This window comes from Trachypithecus francoisi, unplaced genomic scaffold, assembly GCF_009764315.1.
Source record: "Trachypithecus francoisi isolate TF-2019V2 unplaced genomic scaffold, Tfra_2.0 Lachesis_group16, whole genome shotgun sequence".
In the NCBI taxonomy this organism is placed as follows: domain Eukaryota; kingdom Metazoa; phylum Chordata; class Mammalia; order Primates; family Cercopithecidae; genus Trachypithecus; species Trachypithecus francoisi.
The window spans coordinates 98,729,849-98,749,780 of record NW_022681461.1 but is presented as its reverse complement, the minus strand read 5'-3'; the positions used below and the strand labels follow the sequence as shown (position 1 = coordinate 98,749,780).

General features: G+C 49.9%; 1 protein-coding gene across 7 annotated transcripts in view; it reads right to left on the bottom strand.

The window, feature by feature from the left end:
- Positions 1 to 7,896, bottom strand: part of SARDH (sarcosine dehydrogenase) — a 77,237-nt gene extending 69,341 nt beyond the window's left edge. For 3 of the 7 annotated variants that reach the window (XM_033238642.1, XM_033238641.1, XM_033238648.1), the window contains exons 1-7: positions 7,760 to 7,857; positions 6,944 to 6,992; positions 6,258 to 6,326; positions 3,550 to 3,910; positions 2,156 to 2,334; positions 1,072 to 1,251; positions 147 to 270 (exon numbers count right to left, since the gene is read on the bottom strand). In XM_033238642.1, the coding sequence (XP_033094533.1) occupies positions 147 to 270; positions 1,072 to 1,251; positions 2,156 to 2,334; positions 3,550 to 3,910; positions 6,258 to 6,266 (853 nt within the window). In that variant the 5' untranslated portion in view covers positions 6,267 to 6,326; positions 6,944 to 6,992; positions 7,760 to 7,857. Of the gene's footprint in view, positions 1 to 146; positions 271 to 1,071; positions 1,252 to 2,155; positions 2,335 to 3,549; positions 3,928 to 6,257; positions 6,327 to 6,943; positions 6,993 to 7,759 lie in introns of all 7 variants that reach the window. The other 4 variants (XM_033238645.1, XM_033238644.1, XM_033238646.1 and 1 more) reach the window with 4 other exon arrangements.
- Between the last annotated feature and the right edge of the window lie 12,036 nt (positions 7,897 to 19,932).

Sequence of the window (19,932 nt, the reverse complement as noted above, 5' to 3'; positions counted from 1 at the left end):
CTCTCAGGTGTGCACAGGCTGCCTCTGCAGACCTGTCTGCCCTAGCAGGGGCTCCCCACCCCAGAAAGAAGCCCTGCAGAGGTGGGAGCAGGTTTAGGGAGCAGCCAGCATAGCCACACAGGAGTCAGGAGAAATGCTACTCCCACCTGCACAGTTGACCACGCAGGGCGTCTGGATGGAACCGTGTTGAGTCTCCACACCTGCGACCCGCCGCACTCCAAAATCATCTGTCCACACACGAATGCCGGTCACTGGGCAGTTCTCAATGACCTGGGGTTGAGAGGAACTGCTTCTAAAACTCCACGGGACTCCCTGGGGGGAGTTTACCCACCCCCCTTCAACCAACCTCTCCTCCCAGAGGGGAGCTGAGGACACTGTTGCTGCTAGCAGCAGGCCTCCTGTGATACTGTCAGGGAAACGGGATGACCAGAAAACTAGACCCACCCATGCCTTGACTTGGAGAACTTGAAAGTTGGGCAAATTCTTTCACTTGACTTGGGGAAACCCTCTTTTCATAATGTGAAAAAGTAACTGACTTTTTTTTTTTAAAAAAAGCAAGATATTTGATTAATGGAAAGATGTTTGCAGTCTACTGTTTGGTAAAGAAAAAAAAAACAGTCACAAAACAACAGCAGCTTGGTTCTATTTTGTATACATATATATTTTCATAGAAAAATATTTGGAGTAAAACATACTAAAATGTCAATACTAGTTACTGCTGTGTGATTTTGACTTCTTTTTTGCTTATGTGTGTTCTTAAAATTGTTCTACAAAGATGTGCGGAGTTGAGATAAATGTAGATACAAATTATAAGAAGGGCTTTTGAGACAATTTGCTTGTGCAGCAGAGGAATGGGTGCACCCAGGGCATGACCTGATGTCTGTGAACAGACCGAAGGCATAGCCTCCCCTTGGCAGGAGTGGACCAGAAGGCTCAGAGAGGTCCTCACTGGCCCCAAGTCACACAGCAGTCAGAGAATGGCTCCTGTTCTCTTGCCTTCTGCTCTCAGGGTTCTAAGGCAGGAGGAGTGGGCTGGGAGCAGGAGACCCAGAGCCGGGTGGCCATCAGTACCTGTGCTCCTCGGGCAGAAGCTGCCCTGGCGAGGGTGATACAGGTGCCAGCGGGGTCCATGGTACCGTCGTGCGGCACATACAGGGTTCCGTAGAGGTCATCCACATTCATCAGCGGGTACAGAGTCTTGGTCTCTGCCGGGCTCAGCACGTGGGATTCCACACCATACGCCTTGCCCAGCTGGGGGGACCCAGGGAGATTAACTGAGTCCGTGGGAAGCAGACCCCTGGGCCACTCCCTCCCCAGCTGGGCATCCACCGCAAACCCCAGCCTCACTTTCTCCCAGAAGCCTTAGCTGGTCCCCACGGCTTCGGAGCCTGTCCCTTGAATCTGCTTCAGCATAAGAGTTAAGGAGCAGGGGATACTCCACTGAGGCAGGCTCCCGGGCCAGGCCCCCTGTGCCAACCCGACCCTCACCAGCTGTGTGACCAACCTGGGGCAAAGTCGCTTCAGGCTCACCCAAGTGAAGTGGGGGTGAGAATAGTGTACGTCACTGACAAAGAACTTAGACCAGTGCCCGACACAAAGTGTCTATTATATAAAATTAATAACCCCACGAGTCTAATACTTTGGGCCTGAGAAGTTTCCCAGTTTCAGACTGTCAGATAGACCACGCCCCCACATTTGATTGGCCCAAGAACAGCCAATCAGTGTCCTCAGGCGTGGACCACTGGGACAGGGAAGAGCTGAGCCAATCAGATTCTCTGTCTGGGAATTCTGAATGAAACCTGGCAAAGTCACTTTCTCCAGGTGGCACAGCCAGCAAGGGCCAGCGCTAGGGCTGGAACCCAGATCTGTCACCTGCCGGGGCTTCTTCCCTGTGGCATGTCCTCTCTCTGGTGACAGAAGGGTGCCCACCGACGTGAGCCCCACCCCCAACCCCACAGGAGGCAGATTCATCCACACGAGCCCCCCACCCCCAGCCCCTCAGGGGATGCGCACACGGACATGAGCCCCCGTACCTCCATCCTCACAGGGAGCCCACCCAACCCCCCACAGGGGGTGCACCCACCAATATGACCCCCCAAGGAGTGCACTCACCCACCCAAGCCCCCCTCTTTGCCCCCCGCAGGGGAGCACACACCGACATGAGCCTCTTGTATTCATCCAGGCGCTGCCGGTTGGACGCGATGAAGAGGCCCCCGTTCTGGATCCAGCCCGTGTGTAGTCCCGTCTCCTCCTCCAGCTCCCGGCTCACCACACGCCGAGTGTGGGCCAGAAGCTCCACCTCCACGTCACTGGGCCGCAGCTGCCACAGCAAGCCTGCCCAGGAGGGTGGGTGCTATCACTCCCCAGGGAGGGGACTGCACCTACTTCCCCCCTACGAATGTCTGGGGATACCCTGATATTCAACCATGGGTGTCTTTCTCTGTTCTCCAGACCCCTGGGGGGCCTGGAGAGGTTGTTGAGCAGGAAATAACGGGACCAAGATGAATGTGAGGGAGGTCTCGCCCTTGGGCAGAGCAGAGAGTGACATAGCAAAGGCCCTCATTTTTGGAGCACCTACTGTGTGCCAAGCCCCGTGCTAAGCCTGTCGTCCTATGAGGAGGGCGTGATTCTCTTATCGATCAAGTTCAAGTGGCACCAACAGTTCTGTGGCCAAGGTCACAGAGCAGGTGAGTGGGGGCACCAGGACACCAACCCACTACTGAATGAAGCCTAAATCTGCACTCTTCCCAACAAAGGCTGCCCTCCAGCAGCTGAGTCTGAGAGGTGGCAGGCCAGGGGTGTGGCTGATGAAGTGTCAGGGAAAGGGCTATGACAGCCCAGCTAGGGGCCGGTGAGAAGGCAAGGGCAAGGGTTGGAGCAGTGGCATGTGGGAGCCGGCTCGCATCAGCTCTCAGGAGCCCAGAGAAGCCCAACTCCACAGTCAGTGACTTCATACTGGTGGCTTGCTATTGGCCAGGTGGGAGTGTTTATACCACAGAAATTGGCCAACACTGCAAGTCAGGAGATCCAGTTTACCGGGACACCCATGGTTGAAAGGGTGAAGGCAGAAGGTTGGCTGTCCTGGGACATGAACACCATGGGTGCTTAATATATGCCCACTGGCTAGTTAGGAGAATGAGAACTGTAGAAGCCTCTGGTGCTCATGAAGGACACAGGTCTGCTTCACCCCCAAAGGTCTCTGTCTGTCCTCCTCCACTCCCTGGGATACCCTCAATCCTGGTGGCTCTGTCCAGGAAAGGGGCTTCTGCCCTCTGGACAGCTGCCTCGAGTTTCCAGCCTTGGTCCCAGCTTCACTCTCCAGGCCACACAAGCAGCATCTACTTCCTCCTCCCACCACAGCTCTTGAGAGACTCAGAGGGCAAGCGGTACCCCCAGCTCCACCCATCTGCAAATTGGCCAAGCACCCTTCCCCAGGGTCTCTTCCCCAGGCTGGTGGTTGTGAACCCAGAACTGTCCCAGCTAGCAAGGGACTGTGGCCCTTCGCTATGTCCTATCCCTCAGTGCCCGTACCTGGCCCCTGATCCCTACCTGCCGTGTGCCAGGTGGTCCCGGAGGTCAGCCGCTCCCGCTCAAGCAGCACCGCCCCACTCATGCCCAGCTTGGCCAGGTGGTACAGGGTCTGGCAGCCCAAGCTGCCTCCACCAATGACCACCACGTTGGCTGTGCTGGGCAGGGGTCGGCTCGGGCCTTGGGCCACCACCGAGGTGCCTTGTCCCTCCTTCAGGGTCCGCTGATATGGCACACTCTTCTCGGCTGTGGGGCCAGATGCGCTGGACAGGTTGCATGGCCCCAGGCCCCGGGTAGGGCTCTGGTGAGGGCGGGCAGCAGCCACACGTAGGGCTCGGCTCAGTGAGGCCATGGGGGCTCCGGGTCTCAGCACAGCAGGGAGCTGGGAGAGAATCAGAGCTGGGTGGGGTGCAGAGGGGACATGGTGGGGGCTGTGCTGAGTACCCAGGGGAATAAGGGCCCTACGGTGTTACCTCCCAGGGCCTTCCTCCTGCCGCTTCCTCGTGTTATGCATGCATTCATTCATTTATTCATTCATTCATTCTATGTGTATTTTTAAGGACCTGGTATGCAGCAGGCTCTGTCAGTGCCCAGGGGCAACCATGGTGAGGATAGGTCTCTGCCAGCCCACAGAAAAGACAGGGAGCGCCAAGCTCTGGGTAGGAGTGGGGGTCGGGGCCACAAGGGGAGGCAGAGAAGAGTGGTTGACGTGGCTGGCAGAGGTCCAAAGTGAGACCTGAGGAAAGCAGGCTGCCCCATGAGGCCGGGCAGGGAGGACGGGGAGGGGACTGAGGACAGAGGACCAATAGCTGGAAAGGAGGAGCTCTGGTCTCAGGGATGCTCACCTCCAGGTCGCAGAGAGCGACAGGCCAGGGCTGGGAGGGGGTCTCGAGAGCACTTTCAGAGTTCAAGATGCTTCTGAGGGACCATGCAGCCCTGGGACCCCACAGGTCTGTGCTGGGGCAGACCCCAAGTCCTGTGGTGTGGGGATGGGACCTGGGGGAGTGCCCAGAGAAGGCAGTGGTGGTGGCACAGTAAGGCAAGGTGGGGGCTGTGTTGAGGGATGGAGTCACTTGCACTCCCAGACAGAGAGCCAGGAGGAGGGAGAGGCATTGTGGACGCTACAGCAGTGGCCACAGGATATTAGCAGGCAGCCTTGAAATGGGGCACCCAACCCCAAAGCCTAGAGCCAGTACTTCCTCCTGGGCAGGCCCCTCCCAAACCCAGACAAGAGGTGTTGCCCCCTCATCAGCCCCAAAGCTTGGTGGGACTTAAGGCAGAAGCTGATGAAGGATGTGGTGTCCGGGCTCTGCTCCCTTGGGGCCACTGGGATTGCAGAGTAAGGGCTCAGAAGCTAGGTTAACAGGCCTTCCTCCCCTCTGCTCCATCCCAGCTGAACTACCCCAAATCCCTCCTCCTTCAGCAAGCCCTCCCAGATCTCCCCAGCCAGAAAAATCCAATAACAATGAGAATGCAAGAGGGAGCCCTCCTTCTCAGGAGAGAAGGCACTGATGAAAACGGATGTCTCCTTGGGTGCGGGTGAGGCAGGACAGGCAGTCAAAGGAGTCATCATGTCCTGGGGACGCAGCAACCGTGGTGACTGTGCAATCAATACAATCAGCCTCCACGTTTGTGTGAGCTCGTTCAAGCAAAGCTGTCTGCAGTAGGGCCTTTCCCCTGGAGAGGGCATGCGCGCATTGATTTCACCTGTCCTCAAACTGACCCTTTGCTCATTCTAATAGTAAAAAACACACCCCTGGGTGGAGATTTTAAGATGCTAATGAGGCCGGGCTTGGGGGCTCATGCCTGTAATCCCAGCACTTTGGGAGGCCAAGGCAGACGGAACACCTGAGGTCAGGAGTTCGAGACCAGCCTGACCAACATGGAGAAACCCCGTCTCTACTAAAAATACATTAGCCAGGTGTGGTCGTGCAGGCCTGTAATCCCAGCTACTTGGGAGGCTGAGATAGGAGAATTGCTTAAACCTGGGAGGTGGAGGCTGCAGTGAGCCAAGACTGCGCCATTGCACTCCAGCCTGGGCAACAACAGTGAAACTCCGTCTCAAAAAAAAAAAAAAAAAGATGCTAATGAGACATGTGGCGTATGAACAAGCATGTACAGCTACCACATGTGTACCCAGAGGACCCGTCATCACATGTTTCCTAGTAACCTCTCTTTCCACCCGCTTATGAATAATTGTGGAAGACTCCCTGAAAGGAGGTTTCTCCAGCAATCGTCAACGCTGCTTCACCCTTAGGAGCAGTCCCCGCAAATCCTCTCTCTCCCAGGGAGCTGCACTGTCTTTTCCGCACCTGACTTTCAAAATGTTCTTTTTCCTTTGCAATAAATCGCTCTATGCTGCAGCTCTTTTGCTGTGTGTCTCATGTTTAAATTCTTTTTTTTTTTTGAGAAAGGGTCTCACTCTGTCATCCAGGCTGGAGCGCAGTGGCATGATCTCAGCTCACTGCAACCTCTGCCTCCTGGGTTCAAGCGATTCTCCCGTCTCAGCCTCCTGAGTAGCTGGGATTACAGGTGCCTGCCACCATGCCTGGCTAATTTTTGTATTTTTAGTAGAGACAGGGTTTCAGCATGTTGGCTAGGCTGGTCTCGAACTCCTGACCTCAGGTGATCTGTGTGCCTCGGCCTGCCAAAGTGCTGGGATTACAGGCATGAGCCACTGTGCCCGGCCTAAATTCTTTAAACTAAGAAGTTAAGAACTGAGGTCTCACAATAGCCATCAATGGAGGGGTGGGGTGGTGTCCTGCCCAACATGGACCTCCACTGCCCTCTTCTGGGATCTGCAGGAAAAGTGAAAGGGATGTGGCTGTGATCCGAGGTGTGAAGTGCTGTGCCACCTACATCAGTGTGAACGATTGATGTAATGAGCTAAGAAAGTCAGCCTCCTTTTTCAAGAGTGGACCATATGCTATGCACGTTCGTTCACTCTCGTTGAACACCTATAGACACTTACTTCACAGCGGGGGAGTCTGACACATGGAGAGGCTCCCTGAGGTGACCAGAGTCACAGGGCCTCCATGTGGCCGTGCCAGGGACTGTCTCCTGCCCCCTTTTCTGACCATCCCAGGGGGACTCAGGACCCACTGCCACACCCTGTCCCACCTGAACTGTGGGCACTGCCCAAGCCTGACGAGGTGCAGAACCCTGTCCTAGGTACAGTGGGGGATGTGAGGGGGATCCCAGCTCTCAGGCAGGTCAGGGCGGCCCTCTATCCCCTGCCCCAGCGCCCTATCCCAAGGGAGGGAGCAGGGAGTCTGCTTGGAGTGGCGAGGGGAGTGCGGAGGGGTTGGAGCTTGTCCTCAGCCTCTCAGCCCTCAGTGTGTCAGCCTGTCTGCCTCCTGCCTGCATAGGTGGCCCCAGACAAGGAGGCATGCCCCCTGCACGTGTCTGTACATACCTTCAGTACTTGAAGGTCCACAGTCTTCCGGGGCCCCAGAAGTGGTGCCCTACCAGGGGAAAGCCAGCTTGAGTGGCACCGAGGAAGGTTCTCCAAGGCTGAACACCCCCGCCCCACTCCCCACCACGGTGCTGCACGGCACAGTACACCTGGTCAGCTCTGGGCAAAAGTCTCTCTCCTCCTTCCGACTGTGCCCAACGCAACGGCTGCTGGTGCCAGAGGCTACCATGTGCCCCTTCACCACCTGTCTGGACAGTCAGGGCTCTTGGGACTGCCAGACTGGGGGCTGGGGGCTGGCAGCGGCCCCAGTGGAGACAGCCCGGAGCCCCTCCTGCCTGCCACCTCCCTGGAAACAGCTGCCTCCACATTAACCCGCTCTCCTGCCCCCTCCAACTCTCTCCCACCCCTGAGTCAGCTTCCCAGGAGTGAGGGCTGAGGACAGCCCTGGGCTTGGGATCAGACAGACGGTGGGGGTTTTGTCACAGGACTGGGGCCTTGAGCAACAACTTAACCTCACTGCAAAGCAGGGGACCCAGGAACGCCCTCCTCCGCCCAGGCTCAGGGGGTGGCGGGAGTCAAGCGAGGAGAGCGCCTGGCACCTTCGCCTGGTGCGGGAAGGCAGACTGTTGTGGGGAGGAGCGGCGGGGGGCGGGGAGGCAGCTGCTCATATAGTGAATCCTGGTCCTGCTCACCCAACTGGATGGTCCCTGCAGCCACCGGCAGAGGGAGATCCCAGCCAGCTCCGGCCAGGCCCAGCCCCGCCCACATAGGGAAGGCCCCAGCCTTGTCCCTCCCTGGGGGTGTACCTCCAAGTACCTCTTGTCAGCTGCAGCGCCCCTCGGCCCTAAGAGTGCTTGGCCCAGCGGAGGTGACTTCACCTTCTTGCTTCCCAAGCAGTGGCCTGGCCGGAACACCAGGCCTCCCCCGCCCCCTGGCCTCGCTGCCAGCCCCATGTCGCCACCCAGGATCTGGGCGGAGCGTACCGCCCACCGCCGCGGCTTCTTAGCCAGCTCAGTGGGGGCTTCTAGGCCAGGCCAGTGGGCAGCTCCCTCTGAGGGTGGCAGAGCAGGGCTGTAAACCCCATGCCCCATTACCCGTAGGCGACTTGGCAGTCAACCACCCGCTCCAACCCTCATTTCCTCGTCTCTGAAACAGAGGCCTCAGGGTTGCTGCAGTGAACCCAGGCACTCCTGCCTGCTGGAGCCTGCCTGAGCTCCCCACGCCCAAAAGGAGCTATGCACAGGCAGGGTGGGCAGGAAAAGTGGGGTCAGTAGCAGCTTGGGCCAGGGGCCTGTCCATTGCAGGGAGGCTCCTTTGGTGACATCATCTCAGCACATGTCCCAGTTTGCTCACCCCCAGGGACAGGGCACTCGCTGCCTTCAGAGGCAGGTGAGAAGGCCTGGGTCAGCTTCCCAGGGACAGGGGCTCCTGTGCTGTCTGTGTCCTGCTCTCCTGAGCTCCCAGATCCCTCCCGTGTTTGGGGAGAGGCCCGGGAGCCACTGGCTCTTTTACTGCGCGGTACGTAGGCCCCAGGGCAGGGATTCCAGCCTCCAGTGACTGTTGGGGACAGCAGTGCTCAGGGAGGGGGCCACACAGCAAGCTGGTGGGGGAGGCAGACTGGATGCTGCTGCCTGACTCTGGGCTGGGGCAAGTTAGCCATTCCCAGGCAGAAGTGGACACCCAGAAGAGGGGTGCGGAGGAAATCCAGAAAGAAATCCAGAAAGAATACACCTCTGGGCCGGGCTCGGTGGCTCACGCCTATAATCCCAGCACTTTGGGAGGCCAAGATGGGCGGATCACAAGGTCAGGAGATCGAGACCATCCTGGCTAACACAGTGAAACCCCGTCTTTACTAAAAAATACAAAAAACTAGCCGGGAGCGGTGGCGGGTGCCTGTAGTCCCAGCTACTCAGGAGGCTGAGGCAGGAAAATGGTGTAAACCCGGGAGGCAGAGCTTGCAGTGAGCTGAGATCCGGCCACTGCACTCCAGCCTGGGCGACACAGGGAGACTCCGTCTCAAAAAAAAAAAAAAAAAAAAAAGAATATACCTAGGGATGCCCAAAGAATCAGAACAGGTGCTGATGTAAAGTAAGATCACCTCCTCACACCGGATCAAAGACAGGGGTATTTCAATGGCAGTCTGTTAACACTGTAGTGATGCCAGTTGCCAATACCGGAAGTGATCATACACTAAACTGCTGTAATTAATACCAATCCAATCGGTGTGTTCTTATTCGCACAGAGGATGCCCGACTGTCTTGCTGCCAGCTTGTCTATCCTCTACATTTACTGAATGCCTAATGTTTACAAAGCACTGCTGGGAAACCGATAGTGACATCTAAGATCCAGCCCTTGCCCTCAAGGGGCTCAGGGTTCACGAAGCAGACAGATCCAGGGAGAGGCACGACACCACGAGGCTGGCTTCCTTCCACCAGGGAATCCAGGAGGACCTCTTAGAGGAGGGGGCCTGGGCTCTGGGCCTGACCACGTGCTGACACCATTCTCAGTCCCTGCCTCAAAGGTAAAGGGCCCACTGGCTTAGGCCCCTGGCTGCCTAGTGGAAAGCTGGCCCCACCAGTTGGAGGCTTGCCTGGGGTGGTGTGGGGGTCCTGGGGCAGAGGACCTCCCCTTCAGATGGTGTGGCTTGCCCAGCAGCCTGAGCTAGGGCTGTGCTCACCCAACAGGGTGACAAATGAGCTCAAGAGGGCAAGGAAGGAGCATGGCCCAAGTTCTCCCAGGAGCCCTGGACGTGCAGGTGCATGGGAGAGAGACACAGCAGACACCGCAGCCCCAGGGCAGTGGCCAGGTAGCCCACACCTCTCCTGTCCCTGCCCTCAAAGACAAGTGGCAGCTGTTGCAAAATTGTTACAAGCCAAGAGGGCAGCAGAGTGACCCTGCACTTTGGACAAGGGGTGGTGGCTGGGGGCTGGCCCTGACCTGTTAGCTGTCTATTAGCATCGTAGGATTTTCATCCAGCAGGACCTGTTAGCACCCAGCTCAGGTCTGGGAGAGGCAGAAAAGCTGTCTACCCCCCAGGGACTAGTAGTCACAGCTCTGGAGGGGCCAGGGTCGGGACAAAGAGGCCAAGACAGGGTCCTGTATGATCTCGGGCTGGTCTCATCACCTCTCCCTTTGCTGAGACTTAGTTTTCCCATCTTAGAACCAGAGGTTGGAAGCCCTGCCATGTCAGTTTCACAGAAGCCTTGTAAATTTCCCTGAGTAAATTTCCTTCAGTGTGGCTCTAGACCACACCAACAGAGGGACTGCCACCTCAAAGAAGTCACCTCCACCAGGGATAAAATCCACTTGATCATGGTGCATGATCTTTTAAATGTGCTGTTGAATTTGGTTTGTTAATTTTTTTTGAGACGGAGTCTCGCTCTGTCGCCCAGGTTGGAGTGCGGTGGCGCAATCTCGGCTCACTGCAACCTCTGCCTCCCCATTTCAAGCAATTATTCTGCCTCAGCCTCCCAAGTAGCTAGGATTACAGGCACGCACCACCATACCCAGCTAATTTTTTGTATTTTTAGTAGAGATGGGGTTTCACTATGAATGGCCAAGCTGGTTTCGAATTCCTGACCTCAAGTGAGCCCCCCATCTCGGCCTCCCAAAGTGTTAGGATTACAGATGTGAGTCACCGCGCCCAGCCGGTTTGCTATTTTGATGAGTATTTTTGCATCTATGTTCATCAAGGATATCGGTCTATAATTTTCTTTCTTGTAATGTTATCTGGCTTTGGTATCAGGGTAATGCTGGCCTCGTAAAATGAGTATGACTCTCTGTTTAGTGCACTCTGAAGAAAACTGTGGTGCAAATCAAAGTCACAGTTGACGCTACATTCAGGAGTGAGGGGCTGCCTTCAGGTCCACTGCCCTCCCCAGCCTCCCTGCCACCGCTCCGGTGGGGACTGTGATGGACTTGTTCCTCTGCCCTCATGGCCTGGACATACTTGGGCCAACCCCAAGACTCTTCCTCTGGCTCAGGCTGGCCCTCTCTGTAGGCCCCCACTAGCCCTTGGCCCCTACTTGCTGGCCAGGCTTCCAGGACAGAGGGAGGAGGTACCTGCAGGCTGCCCTCTGATGGGTCAGAAGTCCAGGGAGGAAGAAGCAGAGGCACTGGGGTAGGAGGCTCCTCCACCAAGCTCTGTGTGCAGCCCTGTGAAAGAGGACATGAGCAACAGTACCCCAACCCAAACTATAACAGCCAATATCACCACTGACCGGGAGGAAGGCAGTGCCCCTGTCACCTCTGAGGGCCTCCTGGGAGTCAGGCGGTGTGCTAAAGGCTTCACACGTGTCATCTCAAATGAGACAGCAACAACTGCTACCCATTGTGGAGCTGGGGAAACTGAGGGAGAACACAGCCAACAGGTGCCAGACCCAGGTGAGTCATGGGCCAGGGAAATTTCCAGAACAATTTTCAAGGGCTGAATTGACACTGCCAAGATTTTATTTTTTCAATAAGAACCTCAAAAAGAAAACTACCACTGAATATCCTCTGTTTTCTATCCTCTGTCAAAGTAGAAGAGATGCCCTCCCGGGGTAAGAGTGGTCCTTCCTGAGAAGCAGGAGGCTGCCCCCATCTGCCTGACACCGACGCACAGGGGCAGGTGGAAATGGCTCCAGGTCTGAAGCCATCTGGACACAGGCATTCCCAGGAATGAGCTACTGAAGTGACCCCCACCTGGCAGTTGCGGGCCGGGTAGTTGTGGGCCGGGCAGTTGTAGGCTGGGGCTCCTGAGGGCCCGAATGCAGACCCACATTCCCTGGAGCACCCTCTCCACTCCATGGCCTAACATTGTTTGTGAGTGAAAGAAACATGATGGATGGAATCCGCGGTGGAATCCATGGAAACATGGTGGATCCCGACGGCTAAGCCTGTGCCAGGCAGGTGCCAGGAGTGCTTCAAAAATCATCTCAGGGCCGGGTGCAGTGGCTCACGCCTGTAATCCCAGCACTTTGGGAAGCCAAGGCGGGCAGATCATGAGGTCAGGAGATCAAGACCATCCTGGCTAACATGGTGAACCCCAGTCTCTACTAAAAAAAAAAAAAAAATCAGCCGGGTGTGGTGGCTGGTGCCTGTAGTCCCAGCTACTTGGGAGGCTGAGGCAGGAGAATGGCATGAACCCAGGAGGTGGAGGTTGCAGTGAGCCGAGATTGTGCCACTGCACTCTAGCCTGAGACTAGACCTAGACTCTGTCTCAAAAAAAAGAAATCATCTCGGGACACTGTGTCCCCGGCCGCAGGCACTCCCACCATCTGATGGGGACACAGGCCATGCAGCTTCAGAAAGACTTCCTGTGCACAGTGGGGCAGGTGTAGGGCCCCAGTCTGCACTGCGGGTTTGGAGAGAAGGATGGAGAAGCAAGAGTGAGGGCAGAAGCTGGAAGCCTGGGCTCAGCCAGGGTCTGAAATCCACAAGCACCACCCAGACCCCTCGGCGGGTCAGCCAGACCTTCCAGGGCTCTCATGCCGCCTGCCCAGGAGCAGGGGACTCCTGGCATGACCCATGCTGTGCTTTGTGTCTTTGAATGTGTCGCACTAGAAACTTCCTGTAAAAATCCAGATTTCCAAACTTCAATCTTGAAAAGCTGGCCACATGGGGCCCAAAACCCATTGGACACACTTAGGTGGGTCACTCCTAGTCCAGCTGGCCACAGTTCTTACCCTGCATTTTGCCCTTTTGCATTTCCCGCTGGCATCTGGGAGCTTTGCCTTTCCAGCACTGACCAGGACTCCCAGCACTGACCAGGACTCTCCATCCGGCTGGAGGAGCAAGAGTAACCCTCAAAGGAGATCCTGGTGTTGGCTGGGCAGCCAGGGAACTGTGGGTCTTGCACAGAACGGAGGGTGGGAGGACTGTGCAGTGCTCTCTTTGGGCCCCAGAATCTGAATGCCCTTCCAGATACTCAGGTGAGGGCAGCAGCCCACCACTGGTCACCTCCAGGCTGTCAGGAAACACCGCCCCTGGTGGCCATATGTGAGTATTACAACCTGGGGGAGCTGGACCCAGGCTCAGAAGGGGACTAGCAGGCAGATAGGGGCTGATCTCACACTGGCTGGGAATGACAGCCTAAGGTCAGTCTGGCTCTTATCTTCCAGACCACACCAGCAGAGAGGCTGCCACCTCAAAGAAGTCACCTCCGCCAAGGATAAAATCCACTTGATCACGATGCATGATCTTTTTACTGTGCTGTTGAATTTGGTTTGCTAATATTTTGGTGAGGATTTTTGCATCTCTGTTCATCAAGGATATTGGCCCATAATTTTCTTTTCTTGTAATGTCCTTCTCTGGCTTTTGTATGAGGGTAATTCTGGTTTCATGAAATGAGTTTGGAAGTGTTCTTTCCTCTTGAATTTTTTGGAAGAGTTTGAGAAGAATCAGCATTAATTCTTTCTTAAATGCTTGGCAGAATTCACCAGCAAAGGCATCAGATATCTTGGGCTATTATTTTTTGGGAGGCGTTTGATTACCGATTCAATCTCCTTACTCATTATTAGTCTGTTCAGATTTTCTAGTTTTTGTTTGTTTTGTTTTGTTTTTGTGTGTGATTTTTTTTTTTTTTTTTTTTTTTTTTGAGGTGGAGTCTTGCTCCCATCACGCAGGCTGGATCTCAGCTCACTGCAACCTCCACCTCCCAAGTTCAAGTGATTCTCCTTCCTCAGCCTCCTGAGTAGCTAGGATTACAGGTTGCACCACCATGCTTGGCTTATTTTTGTATTTTTAGTAGAGACGGGGTTTTGCCATGTTAGCCAGGCTGGTCTCCTGACTTCTGGTGATCCACCCGCCTTGGCCTCCCAAAGTGGTAGGATTACAGGCGTGAGTCACCGTGCCCCGTCCAATTTTCTAGTTTTTTTGTGAATCAATCTTGGTTGGCTGTCTGCTTCCAGCAATTTATTCATTTCTAGGTTATCCAATTTGTAGGCATAGTTGTCTATTATAATCTCGTATATTTCTTTGGTATCAGTTGTAATCTTTCCTCTTTCACTTAAAATTTTATTATTTATTTGAGTTTTTTGGTTTTTTTTTTTTTTTAGTCTAGCCTAGGGTTTGTGGGTTTTGTTAACCTTTTCAAAAAAACTCAACTCTTAGCTGTGTTGATCCTGTCTCTTGTTTCTTAAGTCTGTATTTCATTTATTTCTGCTCTGATCTTTCTTTCTTTCCTTCTGCTAACTTTGGGCTTCATTCGTTCCTCATTTTATAGTTCCCTGAGGTGTGAAGTTAGCTTGTTTATTTGAGATCATTCTTAATGTAGGCATTTATTGCTCTAAACTTCCCATCTAGAATCACTTTTGCTGCATCCTATGAGGTTTGGTTGTTGTCTTTCCATTTTCATTTGCCTCAAGATATTATTTTATTTCCCTTTTGATTTCGTATTCCACTCATTAGTTGTTCAGGAGTGTGTTGTTAAATTTGCACATATGTGTAAAATTTCCACTTTTCCTCCTGTTATTGATTTCTACTTTTATACCATTGTGGTTGGAAATGATACTTGATACGATTTCAGTCTTCTTAAATGTGTTAAGACTTGTTTTGTGAGCTAACATATGATCTTTCCTGGAGAATGTTCCATGTGCACTTTACAAGAATGTGTGTTCTGCTGCCATTGGATGGAATGTTCTGAATCTATCTGTTAGGGCCATTTGGTCTGTAATGTTGCTCAAGTCTCCTGTTTTCTTATTGATTTTCCAGCTGGATAATCTGTCCACTGTTTAAAGTGTTGAAATCCTCTACTACTATCGTAATCTATTTTCCCTTCAGTTATGTTAATATTTGCTTTACATAGTTGGGTGCTCCCATGTTGGGTATATATATTATATATGTGTGTGTGTGTATATATATATATATGTATATGTGTGTATTGTGTGTGTGTGTGTGTGTGTGTATATATATATATATATATTTTTTTTTTTTTTGAGACAGAGTCTTACTCTGTCACCCAAGCTGGAGTGTCATGGCCTGATCTCGGCTCACTGCAACTTCTGCCTCTCTGGTTCAAGTGATTCTACTGTCTCAGCCTCCTGAGTAGCTGGGACTACAGGTGCGTCACACCACACCCAGCTAATTTTTGTACTTTTTTAGTAGAGACGGAGTTTCACCACATCGACCAGTCTGGTCTCAAGCTCCTGACCTTGTGATCCACCTGCCTCGACCTCCCAAAGTGCTGGGATTATAGGCGTAAGCCACCGCGCCTGGCCTAGTATGTATATTTTTTGAATTGTTATATCCTCTTGATGAATTGATCCATTTATCATTATATAACAACTGTCTTTGTCTCTTGGGACAGTTTTGATTTAAAGTCTATTTTGTCTGATATAAGCGTAGCCACTTATGTTCTCTTTTGCTTCCCATTTGGATAGAATAACATTTTTCAGCTTATCTATGTCCTTAAAGCTAAACCAAGTGTCTTGTAAGCAGCATATAGTTGGATTTTGTTTTGTTTTTTTAATCCATTCAGCTGCTTAGTGGCTCCTGAGTAGATAATTTAATCCATTTAAAGTAATTATTAATAGGTAGGGACTTAACTACTGCCATTTTGTTAATTGTTTTCTGATTGTTTTGTAGTCTCGGTCCTTTATTCCTCTCTCACTGTCTTTGTGAGATTTTTTTTTGGTAGTGGTATCTTTGATTTCCTTTTATCTTCTGTGGGTCTACTACAGTTATTTTTCTTTGTGGTTACCAGGAGGTTTACATACAACATTTTATAGGTATAACAGTTTATTTTAAGCTGATAACAACTAAACTTTAGGCACATACAAAAACTCTACACTTTAATTTCTCCTCTCTCACATTTTGTGTTATTGGGGTCATACTTTACATCTTTTATATATTGTGTATCCATTAACAAATTATTGCTGTAATTATTTTTAAATTTTTTATCTTTTAATTTTATACTAGAGTTAAAAATAACTTATGTGTCACCATTACAATATGCTATGCTTTGGATGTTTTTGTCTTCTACAAAATTCATATTAAAATTGAATCCCCAATGCAACCGTATTGGGAAGTGTGTCCTCTGGGGTGTTTAGGCCATGATGATTCTGCCATTATAAAAGGGCTTGATGGAAGAAGTTTTTCCCCTTTTGCTCTTCTACCCTCTGCCTCTGCCATGTGAGAATGTAGCCAGAAGGCCCTCACCAGACACCAGATGCTGATGCCTTGATCTGGGACTCCCCAGTTTCCAAAACTGTGATAAATACATTTTTATTCTTTATAAATTACCCAGTCCGTGTCATCCTGTTATGGCAGTGCAAAATGGACTAAGACACAGTGGCAGAGTACTCCCAATTTGACTATATTTTTGTCTATACAGAGATTTTATACTTTTGTGTCTTCATGTTGTTACTGTCCTTTCATTTCAACTTGAAAAACTCCCTTTAGCATTTCTTCTAAGGCAGTGATAATGAACTCCCACAGTTTTTGTTTATTTGGGAAAGCGTTTATCTCTCCTTCATTGCTGGACATCTTTCCCAAGGTTGACAGTTTTATCCTTTTCAGCCCTGTGACTATATGATCCCACTCTCTCCTGGCCTGTGAGATTTCTTTTGAGAAATTCACTGATAATCTTCCAGGGGTTTTCTTGTATGTGATGAATTGCATTTCCCTCACTACTTCCAGAGTTATCTGTCTTTGACTTTTGAGAATTTCTCTTTTTTGAAGATTTCTTTTATTTTTAATTTCTGTGGGTACATGGTAAGTGTATATATTTATGGGGTACATGAGCTGCTTTGATACAGTTATGCAATATGAAATAGGCACATCATGGAGAATGGGGTATAAATCCCCTCAAGTATTTATTCTTTGAGTTACCAACAATCTAATTACACTAAGTTATTTTAAAGTGTACAACTAAGTTAATTTGACTTCTACCTTTCCCATGTGGATACCCTTTACATCTTTCTCTTGTCTGATTGTTCTAGCTATGACTTCTAGTACTATGTTGAATAAGAGTGGTGACAGTGGCATCCTTGTCAGGTTTCAAATTTTAGAGGAAAGGGTTTCAGTTTTTCCCCATTCAGTATAATCCTAGCTGTGTGTCTTTTGTATATGGCTTTTATTATGTTGAAGTATGTTCCTTCTATCCCCAGTTTTTTTGTTTGTTTGTTTTTTGAAATGGAGTCTCGCTCTGTAGCCCAGGCTGGACTGCAGTGGTGCGATCTTGGCTCACTGCAAATTCTGCCTCCTGGGTTCATGCCATTCCCCTGCCTCAACCTCCTGAGTAGCTGGGACTACAGGCACCCACCACCACATCTGGCTAATTTTTTGCATTTTTAGTAGAAATGGGGTTTCACCATGTAGCCAGGGTGGTCTCGATTTCCTGACCTCATGATCCACCCACCTCAGCCTCCCAAAGTGCTGGGATTACAGGCATAAGCCACCAAGCCCGGCCCTTCTATCCCCAGTTTTTTTACTTTTATTTTTAATTATGAAAGACGTTGAATTTTATTAAATGCTTTTTCAGCAGCAGTTGAAATGATCATGTGGTTTATATTCTTCATTCAATGTATCACGTTGACTGATTTGTATATGCCGAACCATTTGCATATGATGTATCCCACTTTGTCGTGATGAATGAGCTTTCTAATGTATTGCTGAATTTGGTTTTAGTATTTTACTGAAGACTGTTACATCAATATTCATCAGAGATACTGGCCTGTAGTTTTCTTTTTATGATGTGTCTTTGTCTAGTTTCAGTATCAGGGTAATATTGGCCTCATAGAATGACTCTGAAAGTATGCTCTTACTGAATCCGCCCCTTTATCATTATATAGTGACCTTCTTTGTCTCTTGTCTCTTATTACAGTTTTTGTCTTGAAATCTATTTTGTCTGATATAAGTATAGCAACTCCTGCTCTTTGGTTTCCATGGAATATCTTTTTCCATCCATTTATTTTAAATCTATGTGTGTCTTTATAGGTGAAGTATGTTTCTTGTAGGCAACAGATCAATGGTCTTGTTTGTTCATCCATTCAGCCAGTCTACGTCTTTCGATTGGAGAGTTTAGTCCATTTACATTTAATGTTATTATTGATAAGTAAGGGCTTATTCCTGCCATTTTGATTTGTTTTCTGGCTGTTTTGTGGTCTTCTCCTTCTATTTTTACTCCCTGTCTTCCTCTAGTGAAAGTGATTTTCTCTGGTGGGGTACATGAGCTTGCTTTATATATGTTGTGTATCCATTGTGTGTTTTTTGGTTTGAGGTTACCATGAGACTTGCAAATACTATCTTAATCTTATAACCCATGATTTTAACCTGATAACAACTTAACACTATCTGCGTAAACGAGCAAACAAAAAGAAAACTAATAAAAACTCTGTGCCTCAACTTTGTCTCCGTTTTTTTTTTTTATAACTTTTTGTTGTTTCTATTTATATTTTATTATACTAAGTATGTCCTGAAAAGTTGTTGTAGTTATTCTTTTTGACCGGGTTGTTTCATCTTTCTACTTAGGGTAAGAGTAGTTTACACACCACAGTTAACAGTGTTATAATATTCTGTGTTCTTCTGTGTACTTACTATCACCAGTGAGTTTTGTACCTTCCAGTGATCATTTATTGCTTATTAATGTCCTTTTCCTTCTGATCAAATTACTCCCTTTAGCATTTCTTGTAGGACAAGTCTGGTGTTGGTGAAATCCCTAAGCTTTTGTTTGTCTGGGAAAGTCTTTCTCCTTCATGTGTGAAGGATATTTTCACTGGATATATTATTCTAGGGTAAAAGGTTTTTTTTTTTTTTCTTTCACCACTTTAAATATGTCATGCCACTGTCTCCTGGCCTGTAAGGTTTCTACTGAAAAGTCTGCCACCAGACGTATTGGAGCCTCATTGTATGTTATGTGTTTCCTTTCTCTTGCAGCTTTTAGGATCTTTTCTTTATCCTTGACCTTTGGGAGTTTGATTATTAAATGCCTTGAGGTAGTTTTCTTTGGATTAAATCTGCTTGGTGTTCTATAACTTTCTTGTACTTGGATATTGATCTCCTTCTCTAGGTTTGAGAAGTTCTCTATCATCCCTTTCAATAACTTTCTACCCCTATATGTTTCTCTGCCTCCTCTTTAAGACTAATAACTCGTAGATTTGCCCCCTTTGAGGTTATTTTCTAGATCCTGTATGTGTGTTTCATTGCTTTTATTCTTTTTTGTCTACTCTGACTGTGTATTTTCAAATAGCCTATCTTCGAGCTCACTAAGGCTTTCTTCTGCTCGATCAGTTCTGATGTTAAAGGACCCTGGTGCATTCTTCAGTACACCAACTGCATTTTTCAGCTTCAGAATTTCTGCTTGATTCTTTTAAATTACTTCAGTATCTTTGTTAAATTTTTCTGATATAATTCTGAATTCCTTCTCTGTGTTTATCTTGAGTTTCTTTAAGTTTCCTCAACACAGCTATTTTGAACTCTCTGTCTGAAAGGTCACATATCTCTGTTTTTCCAGAATTGGTTCCTGGTGCCTTATACTTAGTTCATTTGGTGAGGTCATGTTTTCCTGGATGGGGTTGATGCTAGCAGATATTTTTTGGCATCTGGGCATTGAAGAGTTAGGTATTTATTATAGTCTTCTTTGTCTGGGCTTATTTGTAGCCACCCTTCTTGGGAAGGCTTTCCAGATTTTGAAAAGACTTGGATGTCATGATCTGAGCTGTATCTGCTTTAGGGGACACCCCAAGCTTACTAACTCTGTGGTTCTTGCAGACTCGTAGAGGTACTGCCTTGATGGTCTTGGAAAAGATCCAGGAGAATTCTCTGGATTATCAGGCAGAGACTCTTGTTCTCTTCCCGCACTTTCTCCCAAACAGAGTCTTTCTCTCTCTGTTCTGAGTCACCTAAAGCTGGGAATGGAGTGGCAAAAGCACCCCTGTGACCACCACCACTATGACTGCACTGGGTCAAACCTGAAGCCAGTACAGCGCTGGGTCTTGCCCAAGGCCTGCTATAAACTCCATGACTATTGACTATGTTCACTCAAGGCCCTGAGGCTCTATAATCAGCAG